At 39.9% G+C, this 21,430-nt stretch overlaps 1 protein-coding gene across 1 annotated transcript; it reads right to left on the reverse strand.

Moving 5' to 3' along the window:
* Positions 1–161: 161 nt before the first annotated feature.
* Positions 162–6,409, reverse strand: opn6a (opsin 6, group member a; the record flags this gene model as incomplete). The annotated part of the gene is made up of 6 exons (XM_079688032.1): positions 162–782; positions 938–1,161; positions 1,250–1,354; positions 2,492–2,591; positions 4,483–4,688; positions 6,271–6,409. The coding sequence occupies 6 exons, from the start codon at positions 6,407–6,409 to the stop codon at positions 339–341; spliced, it is 1,218 nt and encodes a 405-aa protein (XP_079544158.1). The 3' UTR covers positions 162–338.
* Positions 6,410–21,430: the final 15,021 nt, after the last annotated feature.

Consider the following 21,430-nt stretch of genomic DNA (forward strand, 5'->3'; position numbering starts at 1 on the left):
ATACACGCACACACGCACCCACGCACCCACACACCCACACACACACACACACACACACACTCATTTTGTTGTATTTTATCTGCAGTATGTTGTGTTATTCCTAATATTACTATTGTAGTATTGTATAAGTGTTTAATCTTACCTTGATGCTTTGGCAAAATAAAGCCATTGTAAGAGCTGGAAATGAAAACCCTTGCTTCATTCAACAAGTGTGAAATCCCACTTGAAATTCAGAAAATAATTTATTAAAACAGATTACAAGTACATTCTGTTAACACGGGTAAGAAACAAATATATAAAAGTACTCTTAATCTCCCCAAGCATTTGGTGAAATGTCTTCAGAGCCTGTCACACCAGTACTCTGATGTTTCGATGTGGGAGGGCAGGTCATTGGTGATGACAAATGGAGGCGTGTGGGGAGGGCTGTTGACCCCTGAGTCACTTTCAGGAATGGCTGCGGCATATTTTGCCTCCGGATTCTGGACAGGCAGTAATGCATCTGGGGGCGGGGCCTCAGCTTTAGGTTTGAAGTTTTTAAAATGCTGCAGACGCACCACCTCCCTGTGTTCTCGTGTGCAGGGCAGCAGCACAGAGATGTCATTGCGAAACTTGGAGCTCATGCCAAAGTAGATGAGCGGGTTGTAGAAGCTGGCAGACTTGGCAAAGAGACGTGTCATGATGCTGGTTGTGCTTGGCACATTGAAGCCCCAGGCTGACCACATAGACACGACTGCATATGGGGACCAGGCCATGATGAAAGCTGTGCAGATTACAATGGAAATCTGGAGAGGAACATGAGGGAATAATTGTAAGTATAACATGAGAGGAGCTGTATTACAGAAAGGGCACTTTTAAAGAGCTCTTTAAAGGGTCTTATTTTACTTTTCGAATCAATTCCCTCCAATAAAATACAGATATCAACTTTTTTTCCCCTTACCCTTGTGACATCTCTCTCCACCTTCCTTTGGCGGGATGTAAGGAAACCATCTGCGGTCATGGCGTTGGTGTTTTTCACTGTGTTGATAATGGAGGTGTAGCAGAAGAGCATTATCATCACAGGGATGAAAAAGCAGAAGATGAGGATGGAGATGATGTAGGATTTGTGGATGGTGGAGTAATTGGCTTTGGCCCAGTCCACCTCACAGGTACCATATCCTCGATCTAACAAGAACAAGACACTAAGGTCACATCCAAGCTTTCAAAAGTTGAATTCTCGTTTCTTCCATTGTTATAGTGTGTGAGAACAGACCTGTGTAGCTGCCCCAGCCTAGCAGTGGAGCAGCAGACCAAAACATCGCTCCGGTCCAAATGCAGATCAGCGATACAGCAATGGTGTTCACGCTAATACAGTAAGCTGCCAAAAATACAACAGGAACATTACAATATAATATTCCCACGTTATGGAACAGATTGTGGGAGTTGGAAAAGGTTAGAAAACAGGACAGAGTGAGACGCACTTCAAGATGCAGCATTCTTGACTTGTTATGAATGTGAAGAGTGTGACATTTTTTGAACAATGCTGTCTTTTCTTATATTAACAGCCTTTGCAAACATCTGCGACTGAAAAGAACCTCTGTTGACAAAGTACACAAAACGTTGTGTTCAGAAGAAGAAAGAAAATACATTCCCATATCTAATGTCAATATAACATATGAGAAGTGCAGTACAGTTTGTGATGGGATTGGCCAGGGATATAATCTTTAGGATTGGCAATGTGCTTTGTTGCCATGGGTTACTCATCTTTTCTGAATTACCTCATGTTGTTTCTAAAATCCTTTCTAGTTTACCTGGCCTCCTTTCATTTAGACCTAAAATTAAGTTGTTTTTATCTGATTTTCAGATTTGTATCCTTATCTGCTACTGTTTGCAGTAGATTACATTACATGTTAGACACTTTTATCCGAAGCGATTTACATACTCAATAGTGTGGGCAATCCCCACAGGAGCAATTTGGGGTGAAGTGTCTTGCCCAGGGACACAACGACATGGTGACTGCAGTGGGGTTTGAACCTGTGACCCCCTGGTCCCAACACCAAGGCTCTATCCACTGCACCACACGCCTCTACGCCAAGTACATGCAGTTGTACTCTACCGTATAAAACATGTAATGTGATACCAATATACAAAGGTTTTATATTGTTGTGTTTTACGAACAGTCACAGTCACACATTAAAAACTCATTTTCTCACAACAGAGGCAGTTGCTAAACCTAATTTCCATATAATTAAGACATTCTTCAGCATCAGTTACACCCGAAAATAGAAAATGTCACCTCAAGATAACTTAATGATACGTTTGCGAAATGTAAATGAAATTGCTTGAGACAAGTGGTAGTAATTTCCACAGCTGAAGTCGGTAATGAGGCTTCATTAGCAGCAAAAAACACACTTTTCTGTAAGATAAGAACTGCAGGAATGTGAAGTGGGCAGAGACTCCGGCCTTAAGCTTTGTTTATACACTCTCACTTAAATTCAAGGAGGGTAAATCTGACCTTTGTTTGGGTGGCATCCCTTGATGTATCTGGTGACGCTGATAACGGTCAAGGTGTTGATGCTTGCAAGGCCGAAGAGTAGGGTAAAGAAGCCATCTACCTGGAGGAGACACAGCGAGAGGCCTTGTTGAATCATGACACGACATCTCTGAAATGTCTTTGACTGCTCCTCGAAGCCTCGGGGTGTGGATCCATTTCATGCCTAATTGTTTCACATCTTTGTCTGTTGAGTTTATTTAGCTTTCGACTTAATCAGATAGAGACGCTGCAGCTCAAGGGCACTTCCTGCCTGTTGAAAAATATGCTGCAGACCTGGAGCATTTCCTCTGATGTGAGCCGTCACTTCAATGCATTCAACAATAAAGTTTTTCTAAGCATCAGTCCATAGGGATGATTATCTTTTAATCACAGCTCCCCTTAAAGGGAATTATGCGACTTTGTTTCAGTCTGGCTCCAACTGTGCAACAACCGGCTCCCTATTGTGCCATTTTCAGGTGACATGGATCAGTTAAGGTCTTTGATTACTCTCTTGATCTTCCTTAGTGCTAATCCTATTACTGTCAGTCATCACGTTTGTTCACCCCTCACATTCGCCAGATTACTGGACTGCCAACGTCTGGTCTGGGCATGTTTGTCATTCAGCACCTTCCCTATTTTTACAATAATGAAGGACTGGGACATAAGGACGGTGGCTTCTCGGACTTATGTGATTTGATCTTCTCTGATAACCTCACAGTATAGTGTTTCTGCCCTGGCTCATGAGATAATATGTTAATTTGAAACAAACATAAGAAAAGTAATGATTTAAATTCAAAGTATTTTTGTTCACCTTGTAAATTGTTTCGACAATCCTTTCCCTGTATCCCCTTTGCAACTTCAAAGCGTCCTATAAGGCTCTATCATATTCAATAATGTTCTGTCCCATAGGGATCTGGCCTAGCTTGCAACCGTTCATGTCCCATCATGCTCCATGCAGTAATCTGCTAATGCTTCTCACATGCCTGTCTCCTTCACCTTTCTGTTCCTAACCTCCTCTATTTCTGTCCCCTCTTACCTTTACCTTTACTTCTGACTCTCGCTCTCTCTTAGCCCACCTCTCCCAGGGGAAGGTGAAATAAGAGGGGCGTACTGCCGCTGCTATGCCAATATTTATTTTCCACCTGAAAACCTGATATTGGATGCCTGAGAGATGAGATCATCTCAATGGCTCTACTTAAGCTCATAAGAGCAGCAGACCACAATTAAAAAATATGTTTCTCTATCAGATTTCGGGGGTTTACACTCCTGGGACTCAAAGTGTTTTGGTTCAGCAGCTTGTTTTCGTTCACTCGCGGATATCAACCTTTCCACAGCCAGCCTTGAGCAAGAAAAATACCCTGGAATGAATTCCAGGCTAAAGTATGACAACTATTTAATTTCAAGCTGAGGCTGGGGGTGGAAGGAACATAGAAATTCTTAGAATTTGAGGACAACTCTCTCATTAATTTAATACAAATGATATGTCAAAATCCAGCACAGTAAAAACATTTGATTTAACCCAGCAATCATGTCTCTTATTTATTTCCTGTTTGGTTGTTGACAGGTGCCATGCTGCTTGAAGAGTTTCCCCATTTAAAGGCCCCCGTAGCGGTAATCTTATTACAGATTTAACCTCCAGCCCACATGGCTACTAGCATAATCCTTTGCACACACAGACACACAAACACACATACTCTCACATGCATACTCACTTTACTGTAAGACTAGCACTGATTATTTTAATGAACTTTATTAATTGGGATTTGCCCAAGAAAGCAGATGCATTTGTTTTTTAAAACTCTGCATAGTCATTACTTTCAAGTAATTTCAAATCAAGGTTTCTGATTGGTGTTAATGCTGCAAATTGCATTATGATTAAAGATTTGGTGGAAGATATTTATAGCATATAAATATGAAGTGATAATTTTAATGTAACCCATTTAAATTAAGTGTTGTGTTGGTGTTGCTTTTACCTGGCACGTCCAGATCCAGGTGATCAAATACCCATCGTCCCTAAAGACATTGAATATTTGTAGGATCCCTCTGGAGTAGCCGAATATGGAGATGCTGGCATCAGAGATGGCAAGATTTAAGGTGAGGAAGTCGGTGGACTGTAGTGAGGCCCGCTGCCTGTACAGGACAAACATCACTAAACTGTTTCCAAACCAGGACAGCCATCCTACAGACAGACAAACAAACAGCATGTCAGTGAATATTTTGGGACACACATATTGTTTGGTACAGTTACTATAATACTACTTTAAAGTCATATATTTGTGAAATGTATTGGAGTGTACAAACATCACTAAACTGCTTAGTATAGTATAGTACATTTTAGTACTTGGAATAGTAAACATTTTTTTTGAAGATCATCAGACATTACTTTATAAAAAAGTGTATTTTATAGTATAGAATAGTATAGTCCTATATAGTTTAGTCCTTTATAGTATAGTATGGTAGTGTACATTATAGTATAGTATATTGTGGTATAGTGCAGTCCTTTATAGTTTATTCTTATAAAGTATAGGATATATTATTGTATAGTATGTTACAGTGTAGTATAGGATAGAATAGTAGTGTACAGTATACTATAGGATAGTATAGCATAGGATAGTATAGGATACTGTAGTATAGCAGTGTGCAGTACATTATAGTATAGTATTATAGTTTAGTAAAGGACCACATCATTTCATTGTATACTTAAGTAAAGTAGAACAAAGTAGAGGGTGTAGTGAGTAACCAGTGATATGGTGCTTGAAGGAATGTAAAATTGTAGACAGCATACAGAAAAGAGCTACACGATGTTTGATGCATCAAAGATTTGCTCCCATTCTGGCAATTCAGGCAGGCATGGGCTGGGTGTCAGGATCAGCACAACCTAGTTATATGCATGACACAATAATACAAATCAATTTAATCATGCAATGTGGTAGAGTATATTATGTTAAAGTGTTGTATAGTGTGTTGTGTTATATTATATTATAGTATTATTGTATGTTATGGTACTTTATATTATGGAATAGTATAATGCTGGAGAGTATGGTAACAATGGAGTCTAGAGTAGATAACAGTGAATAGTATAAGAAAGTGCCCCAGCTTTGTTCTCCTTGACCTAGCTTTAATGTCTATTTATGTGAAAGTATGTTAACTAAAAGAAGTTATTGCATATGTACACATACCTGATCATTAAAGATGATTCTGAAGTACAGTCCAAAAAGTCTAACTTAGTGGAGGGCAATGCAGTACAGCGTGGCATTATATAACTCAATAGAGCAGTACACAATGCAGTAGAGAGGAGTAGGATAACTTAATAAAGAAGATATGGAACAGAGATCCAGAAAGCATGACTATTTTGTATTTTAGTAAAAGTGGCAAGAACCAAAGATAATTGTATTTCTTTTTATAGCTCAGTCTAAATAAAACAAAATCCCTGGCCTGCATTAGTGGACGTGGACAGTGCCAGACTGTCTGTGACAGCGGGACTCTTGGAAACATTTGGACTCTTCTGTTACTCTTTCTTGCTAGTGTTTGTCCTGAGGGGTTAAAAGGACAAAACTATTTTGGTTTTTTTCTTGCACTACAGAGTTATGGAAGCCAGAACACTAAGAGGATATATTTCAAGAAGTTTGTCAGTACTTCACATATCAGCTTCATAGACATTCATCTAGGGTGCTTGCAATGTTTTTGATTTGCATTTTAATGAGTATGCAAAAAAAGACATTTCAAGTCACATTAAATTCAGTGTATGATGTTTGACTTACCCAACACTAACAGATATATTCCAATGATAGTTTCTCCTTGTTCGGACAGGGGTGGCTCTGTGTTCACAGTACTGAGATTATTATTCCTCCAAGGAATATTTACCACCTTCATAGGAAAACCCTTCAATGTAATTTCCATGGCCTCTATTTTGATGCCAAGGCATGAATCCTTGCTGTCCTCTACAGTAGCTCTGCTCCCCTCTGCTCTCAGTAGATACAACTGTGTTACAGTAGGCCTGCCCGGTTATTTCATTTTAAATCCAGCTTATCCCGGTCGCTAATACCTCACCACTCACTGTCCAAATGATTGCACCTGTAATCCTCTCTATTTATTAGCAACTAAGCAGAGATTTTGGGTGAAAATCCAAGCCAACAGGGAAATCTCTGGTCAGCTGTTCTACTAATGGAAATTGCTTCTGTAGGGGTTTCATTTATTTTAATTAATTAAAGTCCTATAGACTCATCTCACACAAAGAAACTTAAAGGCCATCAGTGGAGGCTACAACTAATGCTGAACTATTTTTCTAAATTCAAATTGCCTCCTTTGCCATTGCTGATTTTTGTAAACTGTTCATTTTCTCGCTGAAAAAAGAAAAATCTATCTGATTGCAGTCTTGTTTAGCAGCCAACTCAAAAGATGGTGATTGAACTTTCTGCCAAGACATCCAAACAGAATAAGGATTAATGTTAAACAATATGTCAAACAATCAGCCCAATCCATTAGTATCATTCTGAGGATCTTTAAGTAAATGGAGAAAACTAAACTTTTGTATTCTAATCTGTATTTCTAACTAAACAACTCACAGTGAATGATTACATAATTTGTATCATATATTCTCATTTTAGTTTAGCTCAGCTTATTCAGCACTAATTATCTCAGCCAACGGTTTTATGTTTAGGTTTGGTTTCGCTGGTTTGTTTGTCTGTCTGACAGAAGAATTACAATACTGGGTAGGTTTTCATGAAACTTGTTGGAAGGGTAAAACATGGGCCAAAAAATAATCCAATACATTTTGGAGTAGATCCGGATAGCAGTCTGGGTATGAGCATTCTTTTTCACTTTGAAAACCACCTCGCTACTGCTCACAATTGCCAAAAGAAAATATCTGAGTGTATAGCATTTATAAGTGGCTCGTTGGTCTAGGCCGGGGTATGATTCTCGCTTAGGGTGCGAGAGGTCCCGGGTTCAAATCCCGGACGAGCCCTCTCCTGTTTAGTTAGAAGTTGTATGATGTAATGCGCTTAGGGCTAGAAAATATCCATAAAATATTCTAAGTGGAGTGCCTTTGAACACATATTGATAATGGTGGAATTCCTTTCAACCTTGAGATTGAGGTGGTGTTTGGCTCTAACTACATGAAGCATTTATACTTAGTGTTTATTTGAGTGCCCTTTTTCTTTTGTATTGATATGCTTTGGTTCCTCAAATTATTTGAAAGGATATGAAAATATAAAGCCATTGCCAACAGCCCATTTGTTTCGCTAAGCTAGAAAACAGATTCATAATTACTGTACAGATATTTTAACTATTTGCAAGAAAGCCAATAAGGGTATTTCCAAAAATGTCTATTTCAAACTTTGCCAATACTGTTTGTTCAAATAGGGCCCTACGGAACGACATGGGGAAACATCTTGTCACTTCATCTTGTCTGGAGCTAGTGTGTAAGAGCAATGTTTTACAAGCTGTGTAGTCTGGCAACAATTAACAGCATCTTACCCATTCAGAGAAATCCCTTTGTTCTTTGAAAATGAGTTACGCCAATGATTACTAACTGACACCTCCTCTCTAGAGACATGTTCTAGTTTTCACTAATCACCGCCATTAAGAAAAGGGTCATACAGAAGATGACTTTTGTCCTGCCAGCGAGACTTTGCTTAACTATAATGTAAAGCACATTTATCTTAATGTACACTGAGGCCAGAAGAATCATACTAGTAATGAAGTCAGTGTGAGCTAATGTGGGCCCTGACAAATTCCCTGAGCTCCGATGTTAGTGTGAGAGCATCTGGAACCCACTTTCAGTACAACCATCAGAAAAAATATTTATTAGGAGAGTTTGGGGATTTCACTAACATGTTCCTATTTTATTGATTAAAACCCTTTGTTATGTATAAACTTACAATTGCACCACATCTCCCCTCCTCCACCTTGCTGCTCTTCACAGTGAGCTGCTCTGTGGCAACACACCTAGCGAAGGGGTAACCTAAACCGCCCCCCCCCCCCCCCCCCCCCCCCCCTCGGCCTGTGTTTAGATCACAGTGTGCACCTTGTTTTCCTCCTCTAGCCGCCACAGAGCAGCTCTGCTGGCCCTCAGGATGTGGAGGGAAGGGCCACCGCTGCTGCCAGATGCCTCGGTGCTTCCGAGTCCTCCTCATCAAACCTCTTCTTTGAGCCTTTCGAAAGCCAGTCCGGGGAGAGTGACAGAGTTGAGGGAAAGTAAACCTCTGACCCCAACTGTCACCCGTCCAGCAGCAAACACTGAACACAGTCATTGCTCTGCCCCACCTCCACCTAAAGACGCCCCACGACATAGCTTCAGCTCTGCAGTGATCCCTGTGTTTGCACTGCAGCCCAGCGAGAGTGAGGTTTTCTGATCCCTCTGTGGTGTGAGTCTTCTTGTTAAAGTGAATAATGTGATAATGGATGCGGTATACAGTAGGCATCGTTCAGAAACCTCACAGCACAACGTCACTCACAGCCATATATTCTAGTGCTAGTCTTAACTGCATAACAAGTTTTGTTGTTTAAGGAAGGATCATTGTTAAGGGCATACTTGACCCAAAAATGATCATTTAAATATCAATTACACACAGGTGTGTATCTTTGAATTATCCTTGCATGCCTCTATGGGACAAGAAAAGCCCGGAGGAATTTAAGTATGAGAGGGCCGAGACAAACAACAGCTAAAATATTTTTTTTAAACTGTCTCTGTAGTTCAATTGAAATGTCCTTTATCTGGTCGTATGCTCACCACCACCACACATTTCCACTAAAATATCGCTTTCTTAAACAAGTCTAACTTGTTTAAAGTCGTCTGGATGAGGAGTGCACCTGCGCAAGCATGACAGTGCTTATGCAGACATCTTTTTAAAATTCAAAAATGAAATGTTTTGGTGAGCATATGACTGGAAAAAATTAGAGTCAGAGTTGGTGAAGAGATGTTTTGAAGTATACCTTCAACAAACAATTGATCATCACACCTATGGTTGTAAGAAAGCCATCCTCTTACAGAGAAAGTGAGGAGATTAGACTGTCTGGCTGAAAGAGAGCAGCACGTCTCGTGCTGTCAGTGTGGAGGACAGCTGCTACTAAGATTACGCTGCTGCTAAGCGAGCAGGTCAAAGACCAAGGAGGAACCTGCAGTCAGCTGCTGAGGACAACAAAACTGACAGTCAAAAAAGACATAAGACAAGTTTCTGAAGGCAGGATCTTGCAATGAGTTCATAGTTGTTGAGACATTAATGCCCTGTTCTGACAAACATCCTTAGCTGACACTTACTGTACAGTCAGTGTACAATGCTCAGGTGTTAGCATGTCAGAGGGAGACCTCAAGATCAGCATAACTGTGTGTGTGTGTGTGTGTGTGTGTGTGTGTGTGTGTGTGTGTGTGTGTGTGTGTGTGTGTGTGTGTGTGTGTGTGTGTGTGTGTGTGTGTGTGTGTGTGTGTGTGTGTGTGTGTGTGTGTGTGTGTGTGTGTGTGTGTGTGTGTGTGTGTGTGTGTGTGTGTGTGTGTGTGTGTGTGTAGCTTGGCAATCTCAGTGCAGCCACAGTGGACCACTGTATCATTAGGCTTATGATCATTACTCTCCCTCTCCCTCTGTGTGTCGAGCAGAGCCTGAATGTGAGGTTAAAAGCTCACAATTTTCCAAACGGAAAATCACAGACACAGATACTATTATGGAGGTGTGTGTTAAAGGCCACGAGCTGTCTGAGTGCAACAAAGCCTCTCTTCACAGAGGACATACACCAGTTCAAGAGACCCAATACAGGAGCTGCCTAAAAAGGTCTACACACTTTCTCTCTCCATGTCACTACACGAGGGGCACAGGGACTGCTTGTATGAAGGCTCCACACAGTATGGAGGTAAATGGCTTGCCTGTCATTTTTTGGTCTATGTCCTCACAGCACTATAACAAAATCTATACTTCCTTTTTGTGCATAGCTATTTAAAGATGTTGGCCAACATGGCCTCCAGTTGTCAAGATCAAATTGGTGAGAAAGTTTGCTTGAGGAGCTTCGTTTAAATGCAGCCCTTTTTAGGACCTGTGACGTAATATCAGATCAAATCTGAATGCAAAAATAGATGATTGAATGGAACATTTTAAAATATCTCTCTTTTCCCTTTCGGCAAATTCTCAGATATAGAACAACCCATTGGAAGAAACATCAAGCTGGCCTACAGGTGAAGATGGCATAGGTCCAGTAACAAAACCATACAAACCACTGCCTGCCCACAGCATGTCCACACCTCCTTCTTGTAAGTGCTTGAATCTCTTAGGAGTAATATCCGTTTTTAGAAATTGGCACACTTGTTATTCTTTCACAACTCTTCATGTTACACTAGAAAGTCTACATTTCTTTGAGTTATTAAGTAAGAATAATTTGAATAATATGGATATTAGGCTTTGCACGTGAGGTAAGACCTGGAAAAGTGTGACCCCATCCCAGAGATTCATGGTAGAGCTTTGAGATTTGTGATTTGCTAGTTTAGTCAAAAGTTTGTGAAACCCCTCAGTGAAGCACACAGTTTATGCAGTTACCACAGGTACAAAGAGTGTTCTGTGATTCTCACTAACTCTTCCCCCTGCACCCAAACAGTTTTCTGCCCTACAAGGCATTAGCAGAAGTTGCTGCTTCAAATATATATATTTTTAAATAGCGCTTCCTCTTACAGAGCTTTTGTTTTGCTGTCCTGTTGAACTTTAACACAGGAAAATAACACTCTGTATTGTTGGATTTATCTACAAAACTATATTCATGAGAAAAGGGGCTAAACTGTTGCCTGATATGCTTTTTGCACAATACCTCATAATAAAACCTGTGGGGAAAGAATAGATGAATGGTTCAGTATGCATTTAAAACTGAACACAGGCTCTGTGTCAAGCCCAGTGGAGCGATGTGTGGATTGGTTTTGTGGCTCAAAATCTTTGGCTCTGAACCACATGCAAACATTTACTTGGGCACTGCATCGAGTTCGCAATTTCTCCTCCAGAGTCTGTTTGTTTAAGCAGGTAACTTATGTAAGTAGGGCTCATTGAGGGTTGAATACACCCCATTCCCGAAGGGATCTGCACATCAGTTTTGACACGAGGGGATATATTGCCAAAATATGGATGTGGAAATATAAATCTGCAAATAAAACTGTACTTCCTGTTGGGATATGGACGGTTTGATGTCTAACTGACTGTGGCTTCTGCTTCCACAAATGCAGATCGTTGCTCTGAGAAAGTTCGGTTTTCTCTTTAATTAGCCACACTTGGTCTGAGTGAAAGGTTTGTGCCCAGAGACTGGACTCTGGAGACCGTCCTCTGGCCTTCTGGGGATTGAGGAGATTAGTGACCTCCACTGAGGATCTACGTCTGCAGGAGCCTCCAGAAACTGACAACCTATCACACCGTGGATCTCTTTGGAGCCCACCTGTCCCCCAACTTGATGTGTTGTAACACATTGGCGCCTCTGTGGATGGCAGAAAGGCGTAAACAATCTTGAAACTGTCAGTCAGGATCAAAGTCGCATCAAACAAGCATTTAAAATCTCCTTAAAAAAGCGTGAACCCGTTAACAACATGGATGTTCTCAGTTGTCCTGAAACCCCATTAGGGTCGCTGAGTTGACCCTGTGTGACAGGAGGCTGGTGGGCCAGACCCTTATCCTCTCCCTCAGCAAGAACTTTTTATTCTTAAAGATGACACTCTGATGAACCATGACACCTGCCTGTTCGAGCCTACTTAAGAAGGAGCAAAACAGTTTTTAGACTGACCTGCTGACCGCTTGGTGAATGTGGCCCCTTCAAGGCCCTTTTAACCCTTTAACTACCAGACCAAGAAAACATCTATGGAAAAATCATTTGTTTGCATTTTTTTTATCAAATGGGACACAAATAACCACTACCAATTGGTTGAGCTGGCCTTTTATGGTAAAAGTGCATTTTCAACAATCATCACAGTACAGTATTTGTATGCATCAAACTCAAATAAAACACAAACTCAAATACATGTTTTTCTTTTATGGAAAATGAGCAATATATACAACCAGATATATTCATGAAAGATAATAAATTATAATTCTAAAAAAAAAAAATGGAAAAAAGTAATGTTAAAGGCTAGGTAATTTTGGAGAAACCAGCTCGAATGCGCTAGAATTTGAAAATACACTACCGTAAAAGATCTGCCACTTCCTTAAAGAGCCTCTCCTCTTGTTAAAACTTTTTTTGTTCATCAAGTTATCTAATTATGTTCAGTCAGTGCTCTGACACTAAAATATGTCAAAAATGATATGATTACCTTACAAAAGTTGACCAAAAATAGTTATTTCTTCAGCAGTGATTTTTAGCATTGTCAACTTCCTCAGTGGAAGCTAGCTGAAGGGCATTCTGTTCGAACCCCAGTGACATCTAAAGGTTGTTTTGTGCATAACATGTCAACCAAATGGTAGAGCTGGCTGAATCAGATGGAGTAAAACTTTTTTTAAAATTCAACAAGATATCAAGACACAAAATGTGCTCTACCAAATGGTGGCGCGGGCTGTTAAAGGGTCTTTGGTTATCAATTACTGAATTTACTGAGTCACAGGGCAGATACACAAATGAAGCTTACCTTTCATTCAAATTGCACGATTGGATATATGGCATTGGTGGAGTCAATTGTATAAATATAAACGAACCAAGGGAATCACCCTTTCCGTGTTGTTAGAAAGTCAATTTATTAAAACAATGGTTATTTTTAGCATTTAGGGTCACAAAGTATTCACCAGCAGGGGATGGAAGGCAGCGAAATGCTCCTGAAATAGTTTGAACTTATGACTACATGTCATTTGCAAAATCAAACATGTTTGCTCACTGTGTTGCTGGAGGTAAGTTGAGAAGATCAACACCACTCATGAGACATGAGAGTGCTATCAATCTTCTCATTAGCTCTTGGCAAGAAATAATAAAACAGTGAATAAGTGCATTTCCCAAGGTATCAAACTTCTATTTACAGTGGCTAGAAACAAATGCATTTGAGAACAGGCAAACTATGGGGCCATTGTATTGCGTCATGGAAAACCCAATACATTTGGAGTTGTATTGATCACACTGATCCATGCTGAGAAAATAGGTCATTGCAGTAATAGTGTTGGACACTATGGGTGCACCCGACCCTCTCAGGACCCCACAGAGAGGAAGGAGATGAGGTAACGGGAAAAGAGAAAGATTGTGGGAGAAAGAAGAGCTAGAAAGTTAGAGACAAAGGAGGAGAAGGTTAGGCGAGTATTTACAGGAACACAGGATGTTGAACAGATTAAGTTCGGCTCTGTTCTGAAATACACAGTTTATTCAATAATGATCTATTATAAAAAATGTACAGATGAGGTGCAGTGGGGACAGGTAACTAATGTGTATGCTGACAAATATGTATTGTTGTGTGGAGTACATTGTAGATGTAGGGATCCAAATTATTTTCAGTTAGTTCATTTCTAAATGTTTTAAGATTAAACCTTCAAGAACCTAGTCTCACTTTAGAGGACGTGCTTCCCTGACCACCTGGACACATACCAGACGGTTTGAATGGTGCCTCACTTAAGCGTTCAATGCCCAGCTGTAGAACACCTGGCAAGATCTGGGCTTCCACTTAAAATAGCAACCACATGGTATTGTATATTAACAGTGTCTGTTTCTGATAGAACAGATGAGACAACCGATCAGATATTTACTCCTCTGATCTTCACTATCTCAATTCAAATCTGCTAAACCGTTTCTCATAACAATTAGTTTTGAAATTGACTTCAAATGTCTTATAATTTGTAAGACCACAAATCAGAGCAGCCATAAATCCAAGTGAGGAAGATATATAAAATGTGCTCATCTTTTGAGGATCCATGTGGCATATTTAAACGACGCCTCCTGGTGTTACATCAGCCAAGTTAGCAATGTGATCGCAGTTAGTAACTTAATCCTTTCCTGCCAGCATGACACATATTAAAGAGTGCTAGATCTTGGGTCGATATAGTTGCTTTCAAAAAAATATGATTTGGCCATTTGAGGGCAGCAGAGACAAGTTGTGAACGCTGCAAGGACATATCACCACCTTTAAAGGCACAATGATCTGTCCTGAATATTAAATAAAAGGCAAGTAACTTTAAAAGATTATAAAGCACAATGAACTACATTCAGATAATAATTCTCTGTTAGTTGTTTACTTCAAATTAAGAAATTGTGGGTCAAATCTTCTGAATAGCCTCATAATCACAGGAAACTGCCAGGTTTGACGCAATTGCTCTTCCTCGCTTATTAATGCTCTTTCAAGGTGTTTAAATGCACCTCACACTGTGGGAACAAGCTCTGTGGCTGCCAGGCTTGGGTGGCTATGCAAGAGGATGCCAGTCATCAGTAGTACCACTGGGCACATTGCGGAGGTTAATTCACACTTTACTTTAATTATATAGTGATTTACACAGGATGCTGCAATGGTACACATTAAACTTTATAACCCTTGGTGTTGCGCTACCCTATGATATATCAAAATCCCCGCCTAAAACATCTAATGATCACTGCAGTCATTTACTAGCTCCAGGTTTTCTTCCTGTTCCATATGAGGTGGCATCAGTTTAACCCTTGTATGGTGTTCATATTTTTGTTAATCAGCCAGTGTTGGTGGGTCTGGTGGACCTGCTGCCCTTTTTGGCTTCAATTCCACACAATCAAACTATTTTATGTTAAAATACTCAACAGATGTTTACTTAATCTCAATTACAAGCAATATAAACAGCAAATATGGTTAATGTTTGCCCTTTTACATTTGTTAGATCACATTAATGAATTAAAGTGCTACTTTTGCCCACTGACCGGCTGGTCCTGTGGCTCGTCTTTCTTTTTTATCTAGCTGATGCTCAATCTCTTCCTCTTCTTTAAAGTCACTGTCAGACTCAGAATTCTCAGAAATGTGATCCTCACATTCTGAAGCCTCTTCCTCTTCCTCTACATCATCATCAAATGGTTCTCTCTCTTCCAGAATCATTTGCAAGGCCCTCTGAGCAGAGAATATTTTGGCCATCTTGATCAGTTGTGATGAGGACCCAAACTGGCAAAGCTTTATTTATTGTGTCTTGCCCCAAATGTGCAGCTTGGATAGAGTGTGAACAAAATAAAGATTGGTTCCCGCAAAACATAATGCGGAAATGTGAGAGCAGAAAGGCGTCCGTGCTTGAATTTATCAACAATGTTGCAACCTTGTGCTGGAATGGCAGTGGCAGAAACACAAAAGTCTCACACACACACACACACACACACACGCACGCACACACGCACACACGCACACACGCACACACGCACACACACATTATGTGTATGTATTCAGTTGAGATTTCATTATAGTTCAGTTTGTGTTTACTCTGCCACAAAGTCCAATTTAGAATCACAGTGAAAGACGTTGTGATAGCAGAACATCCATCACCAAGCAGACACCTCAAAGTCTGATGCTGAGGATGAGGAGGACCTCTGTTTGACACAGAGGATGATACAGCAGTGACATTTTTTTTGTATCATGGCAGCCATTTCTGGTAACACAAACTACAGAGTTAATCCCACTAACCAAATCTAAATATGTTAGCATGAAAATATCAATCTTATAATTTAAAATGACCACTACAGAGCCACAGTGTGACGGTGTACCACAAAGTAAAGAATTAAAAAGACCACAAGATGTGTGATGTGTCTGCTGTATTGTGAGACAGTGTGAGATGCCGTAGGACCTAGGATACAGGGAGATGAAAGAGCACCAGGCCTGTTCCCGGGCACGAGGCCAAGACTGCCCGTTTTAAAACATCCTGATGAAACCAAACCTCTCCATGGGCTCGTTTCAACAGCACGTCTTTGATGGATTGTGATGTCCAGCACAAATGGCCACTAATGTGTGACCAAATGCTTAAGAACACAGTATGCTGAATACATCATTTTAAACAGGTATACATGACATAAAAAGTAAGGGAGTGTACACATTAAAAAGTCTGAGGATCTACAGAGATATTTTGTGTTTTTTTGCCCTTTGGTTCATACTGTCATATTTCGTATCTATAAATAACTTTTATTTCAATGATTTATTAAGATCGCTTAAGGAGACTTACAGTAGGCATGCCAACATGTTCAGATCTGCAAATCTCTGACTCTGCTTCAGTCCTTTTTGGCTCTTTCACTAATGCCAACACAGGAATGTGTGTTTTGATCTCAATACCTGCCAAAGCTAATTATATTCAAAAGGCCTTAATTTAATTGCTTTAATCTTTGCACAAACAAAACAAGACCCATACAAAAGGGCTTGCGTGCTTTATGATCTTGTTTTTAAAGTAATTAAGATTATTAAGATATCACGAGGAAGAAAAAACAACCTTTTCTGAGTTCACTCAGTCAATGTTGTGTTGTCAAATTACAGTTTTTCTCGATTGCTAACACACTAAAATTCTACATAAAACACAATTATTTTAACTGAACAAAACATCGGCTCAAATCTCCCAAACTCCAAACACGTTTTCAGCTTTTCACACAATTTGCAAATCAACATGGCACTTTTTGCAAACCACTGCACACGTTTCTCCACGTAAGACACATGAATCTGACATAAAGTCACGTGTTAGCTGGTTTAAAACACTGATATTCAAAATGCCTCACACATGGACCAATGATCAAGAAACACGTTCCACCTGACCAAACACCTGATGGCATAATTGTTGGCTCATCAATCAGGATGTTAGCACTATAAAAAGACCACAGGTGAGTACTTACAGCAACAATGGAAGCCAACATGGAAGCAAGAGGAAGAGGAAGAGCTGGGCTGAGAGTGAGAGGACGAGGAAGAGGTGGGATGAGAGTGAGAGGAGGAAGAATGAGAGGTAGAGGTAGAGCTGGAGGGAGAGGAAGGGGACAAAGAAGAATACTCTCTAATGAAATGAAATGTTATCAACCACGGTTTGACGATGAGAGAGGCTGGACAGAGGGTTCAGCCTAATCTAAGCCGATGTACTGTTGCCTCTGTAATCCGGACACTTAGACTTGAAAACAGGTTAGTTACCAGTTTGTAGCTCTGCATAATCATGATATATCAGTGGTTGTATCTGTTGTGTGAAACGTATTTACTTCATTACTGTAACTGAATTGTTAGCATGTTGCATACTATAACTGTACAAAAATCCTGCACAATTTACTGTGGTAAACTTACCTTTATGCAACACAGACACTGACCAACCACTATATCTTTGTTGTTTATCTGAAGGACTGAGAAAAGAAGAGGTGCAGGTGGAAGGTTAAGGATTTTCAATGAGGCACAGGAAGCAGCAGTTACAAACTTGGTTTTGGCAAACAATGCATCACACTTAGAGAGATCCGAAGCATAGTAAATATGTGCTGAGATGCATGTTGCACAATGTTATATTTGATATATTGTTGTTATATTTTCAACAACTCATTTGTATTTCTTCATTTACTGTATTTCTGTATAATCAAGCAATCTTTCTCTGCAGAAACCTCTATGTACAGAGCATAGCCCATAACAGATGAAAGTGCTTTAGATTATGCTCAGCAGTGTGTAGTTGGGTGGTCAAACAATCTAGTATTATGAATGAAGTGTGTTATATTTTGTACTAAAGTTTGCATTTGGTAAGTGTTTATGTAGTTTTGAGGGCAGTTATTCATTTAGCAGGAGAAATGAGGTGTTTTGCACTTTGGGTGTGTGGTTTTGTGAATTGTGTTTAGTGTTCTGAGAAACTGAGCAATTAAAAAAAAAATGTGTGTTAGCAATCGAGAAAAACTGTAAGATTTTAGCTAGAGTATAGGTATTTTATAGCTTATTTTTTAAGGTTGGAAAATATTGGTGGTCCATCACTTTTTCCTGAAAGCCTCAATGGTCCCAGAAGACGACTCATAAATACTTTGGTCATCCCCTGACTTTTCCTATTACCCCATCACAAGGTTAAAACTTTTGTTTTTGAGTGAAATATTTAGGCAACTAATGGATGACTTGTTCAAGGCATTTTCAAGGCATTCAAGGCATTTAAGGTTCTTTCATGATGAATTATAACAATTATGATAGTCCTCTGACTTCTCATGTAACACAATCATCCTCTCAGCATCCGCTGTACTACGTGTTTTGTGCTAATTAGCATATCTTAGCATGCTGACAAACTAAACTAACTTGGCAAACATGGTATACATTATTCGTGCTAAACATTAATGCTTAGCATGTTGGCATTGTGAGCTTGTTAGCATGTTTAAATGATCATTTTGCTTAAGGAACCACAGTGTGAAAGAGGGCTACAGCCGGACAGAGCTTAGCATGGCTGTAGACTCATGTTCAAGCGTAGTTTATGGCTGTGTCACCATAATCACCCCCTTGTTCACTCATTCATTACTCCCTCTATAATAATGGACTCTCAACAGTTTAACCTATGGCAGGGGTCACTTTTGAGACTGAGATCTACCTGAAGTTAAATACATGTACTAAATGTTTTTAAGTCTTTTTAAGTATTTAATATATTTAATATATTAGTCGACTCTAAGCAGTAATCTGAAATGTTGGATACTCACCCATAATCTATAGTTTTGTAGAGTAATGCATTGGAAAATCTTGCATCTATTAAATGTGGCACATTGTGTTTTAAGATTCCTTGCAGAAAGAAGTGCAATTGATACATTTTCATCCAATTGTGGAACTTTTTAGGGTAATAGTAGACATATCAACATTCAAAATGTCAACACTCAAATAATACGATGGACTGTAAATGAAGTTAAACAAGAATTGATAGGAAGTGACATTTGCCACAACCTATGACTAGCCAACTTCACATTATAGGCTCAGATATCAATACTCACCCAAGCACGCTTTCTTGTGCTTCAAGTGGTTGTAGCTGTAAAAAGGTGATAAAGTAACACTGTCCTCTGTGAGTTCACTAGGAGTACCTTTGAAGTTCATTACTGTCAATAAAAGCCATTTGCCATAATATTATATTCTAATGCTCCCTTTAGTACAACATGATATACAATGATAATCTTCAGATAAAAAAAGTGATTTTAAATTATTGACTCTGATGGTAGGTAGGTTGATACTAACTTATACATTACGATATGGGAATGGGCTGGTTGCTGCAGTGAACCTGACCCCGGGGTCAGAGGGGCAGCTGACTCTGTCCTCACATGAATGACCCGAGGGAAGGGCAACAAAGGGATAAAAAGGGGAGGACAAGAGGGAGTAAGAAAAGCGGAATGACTGTCAGAAAGGGCATTTTTCTTTTGAAAATGCTCAGTCCTCTCTGCACTTTCACTTTTCATCAAGTGTTTTGGCTGCACACGAGCTGAAGGAATGCACCGCAGGGCAGCCTGCAGCTAACCTTGACAGTGAGTGCACCCTTCCCCTCAGCATCGTCTCCCCGCCCTCCCTGCGTCCAACCCCACGTCCCAACATGTCCACCTCGGTCCAAGGCCAATATGTATCCTGAGCATCATCTGGCAAGGGTGTTTGTCCACACTAACGTCATCACGTATTTGTTTGGATGGCCATCTGGATGTGAGACTAATAATAAACATCGTTTTTTTTGTGTTGACAAGCTGCCCTGACTGATATGAAGTCTCAAACCTCTGCATACTTTCTTTGAAGTCAAAGACAAAAGTTTGGCTCCTGATCACCTCTCTGAAATGAATGGCTTTTAGGGTCATGTGCGAGCAAGACAGAGCGTTCACTCTCCTCTGTCCACCTCACACTTTAAAGCTTTACAGCTTTGTGGCTGCAGGCTGCAGTGGAAGAGAAAATAAAACATGAGCTTAACTGGGTTCACTCTAAACTAAAGCATGCAGACACTGATACATTCTGAGTTTTTTTTATCACAACAGTCTGAGTGACTGAAAATAATCTCCTTTCACTATGGATCAATCATCTCCATAAATTGCTACAACACTTTATAAAAAGTTTATTTTCTACAGGCGTTTTTTCTAGTAAAAAGGTGCCAGCATCCCAAATTAGATAGTGTAAGACTAGCTATTTCAGACCTTACCACAGACCTATCCCTCTGCGAGAGTGAACATTGGTTACTCTAAACACTTTCCATGAACACAAATCAGGCAGCAAAAACAAACTCCTCTCATTTTAGCTTTGCTAAATTTTGTGGGTGACATTCTTTCACAATTGTTATATATGTCCCCTTATTGAAGCTATTCCCAATGCTCCCATGTGTCATATCTAACCATCATTTAGGTTTACAAATATGTCACTCTGGTAAAAACCACCCATGATGATATATTCTCAGGGCTACAATCTTAAGAAGTAAGGAAAATATATGCAAGAAAGTGAACAATCAAATTTCCCAAAATGTTGAAATATCCATTCCATCCAAAGTGTCAACTTCACATGATCTTGATTGCACAGTTTCCTTATTGCCCCAGGCTAAGGCTGACCTGACCTAGTATAAATAGACCCATTTTCACATATATGTTCATATTTATGCAGCCCATTTATTCCACTTCCACACACTCACCAACACACCCACCATAAATAAACAGAGAGCTAAAATAAATGAATTTGCTCATAAAAGACAGATGTTGCCATTGGATACAAGATTAGACTCGCCATGTAGTCTCCCCTGGGGAAGAAAGATAACACTTGCATGGTAAATGAAGTTATGTATTGGGTGTTTTGAGGCCGGGGGAACAGTAGCAGCCAGTGCTGGAGAGTGGACACACTCAGCCCTGAAGGCTTTCCACTGTGAGCCCTCTACCACATCTTCAAAATAAGGGTGATAAAGGGGCCAAATCCAAAATGTTGAAGGAAGTCCCTTTCCAGCAGCTCAACAATTTACAACCAGGCTTTTCTTAAAAAATAGCCAAGCTCACAGCCCTTCTCCGAAAAGGCTGCTGCACACAGCCAGTGTACTTTATTAAATAATCTATTACTGTAAGGCAGGACCATTGATAGTACATGTCCTG

This window comes from Notothenia rossii (assembly GCF_949606895.1).
Source record: "Notothenia rossii genome assembly, chromosome: 6".
NCBI lineage: Eukaryota > Metazoa > Chordata > Actinopteri > Perciformes > Nototheniidae > Notothenia > Notothenia rossii.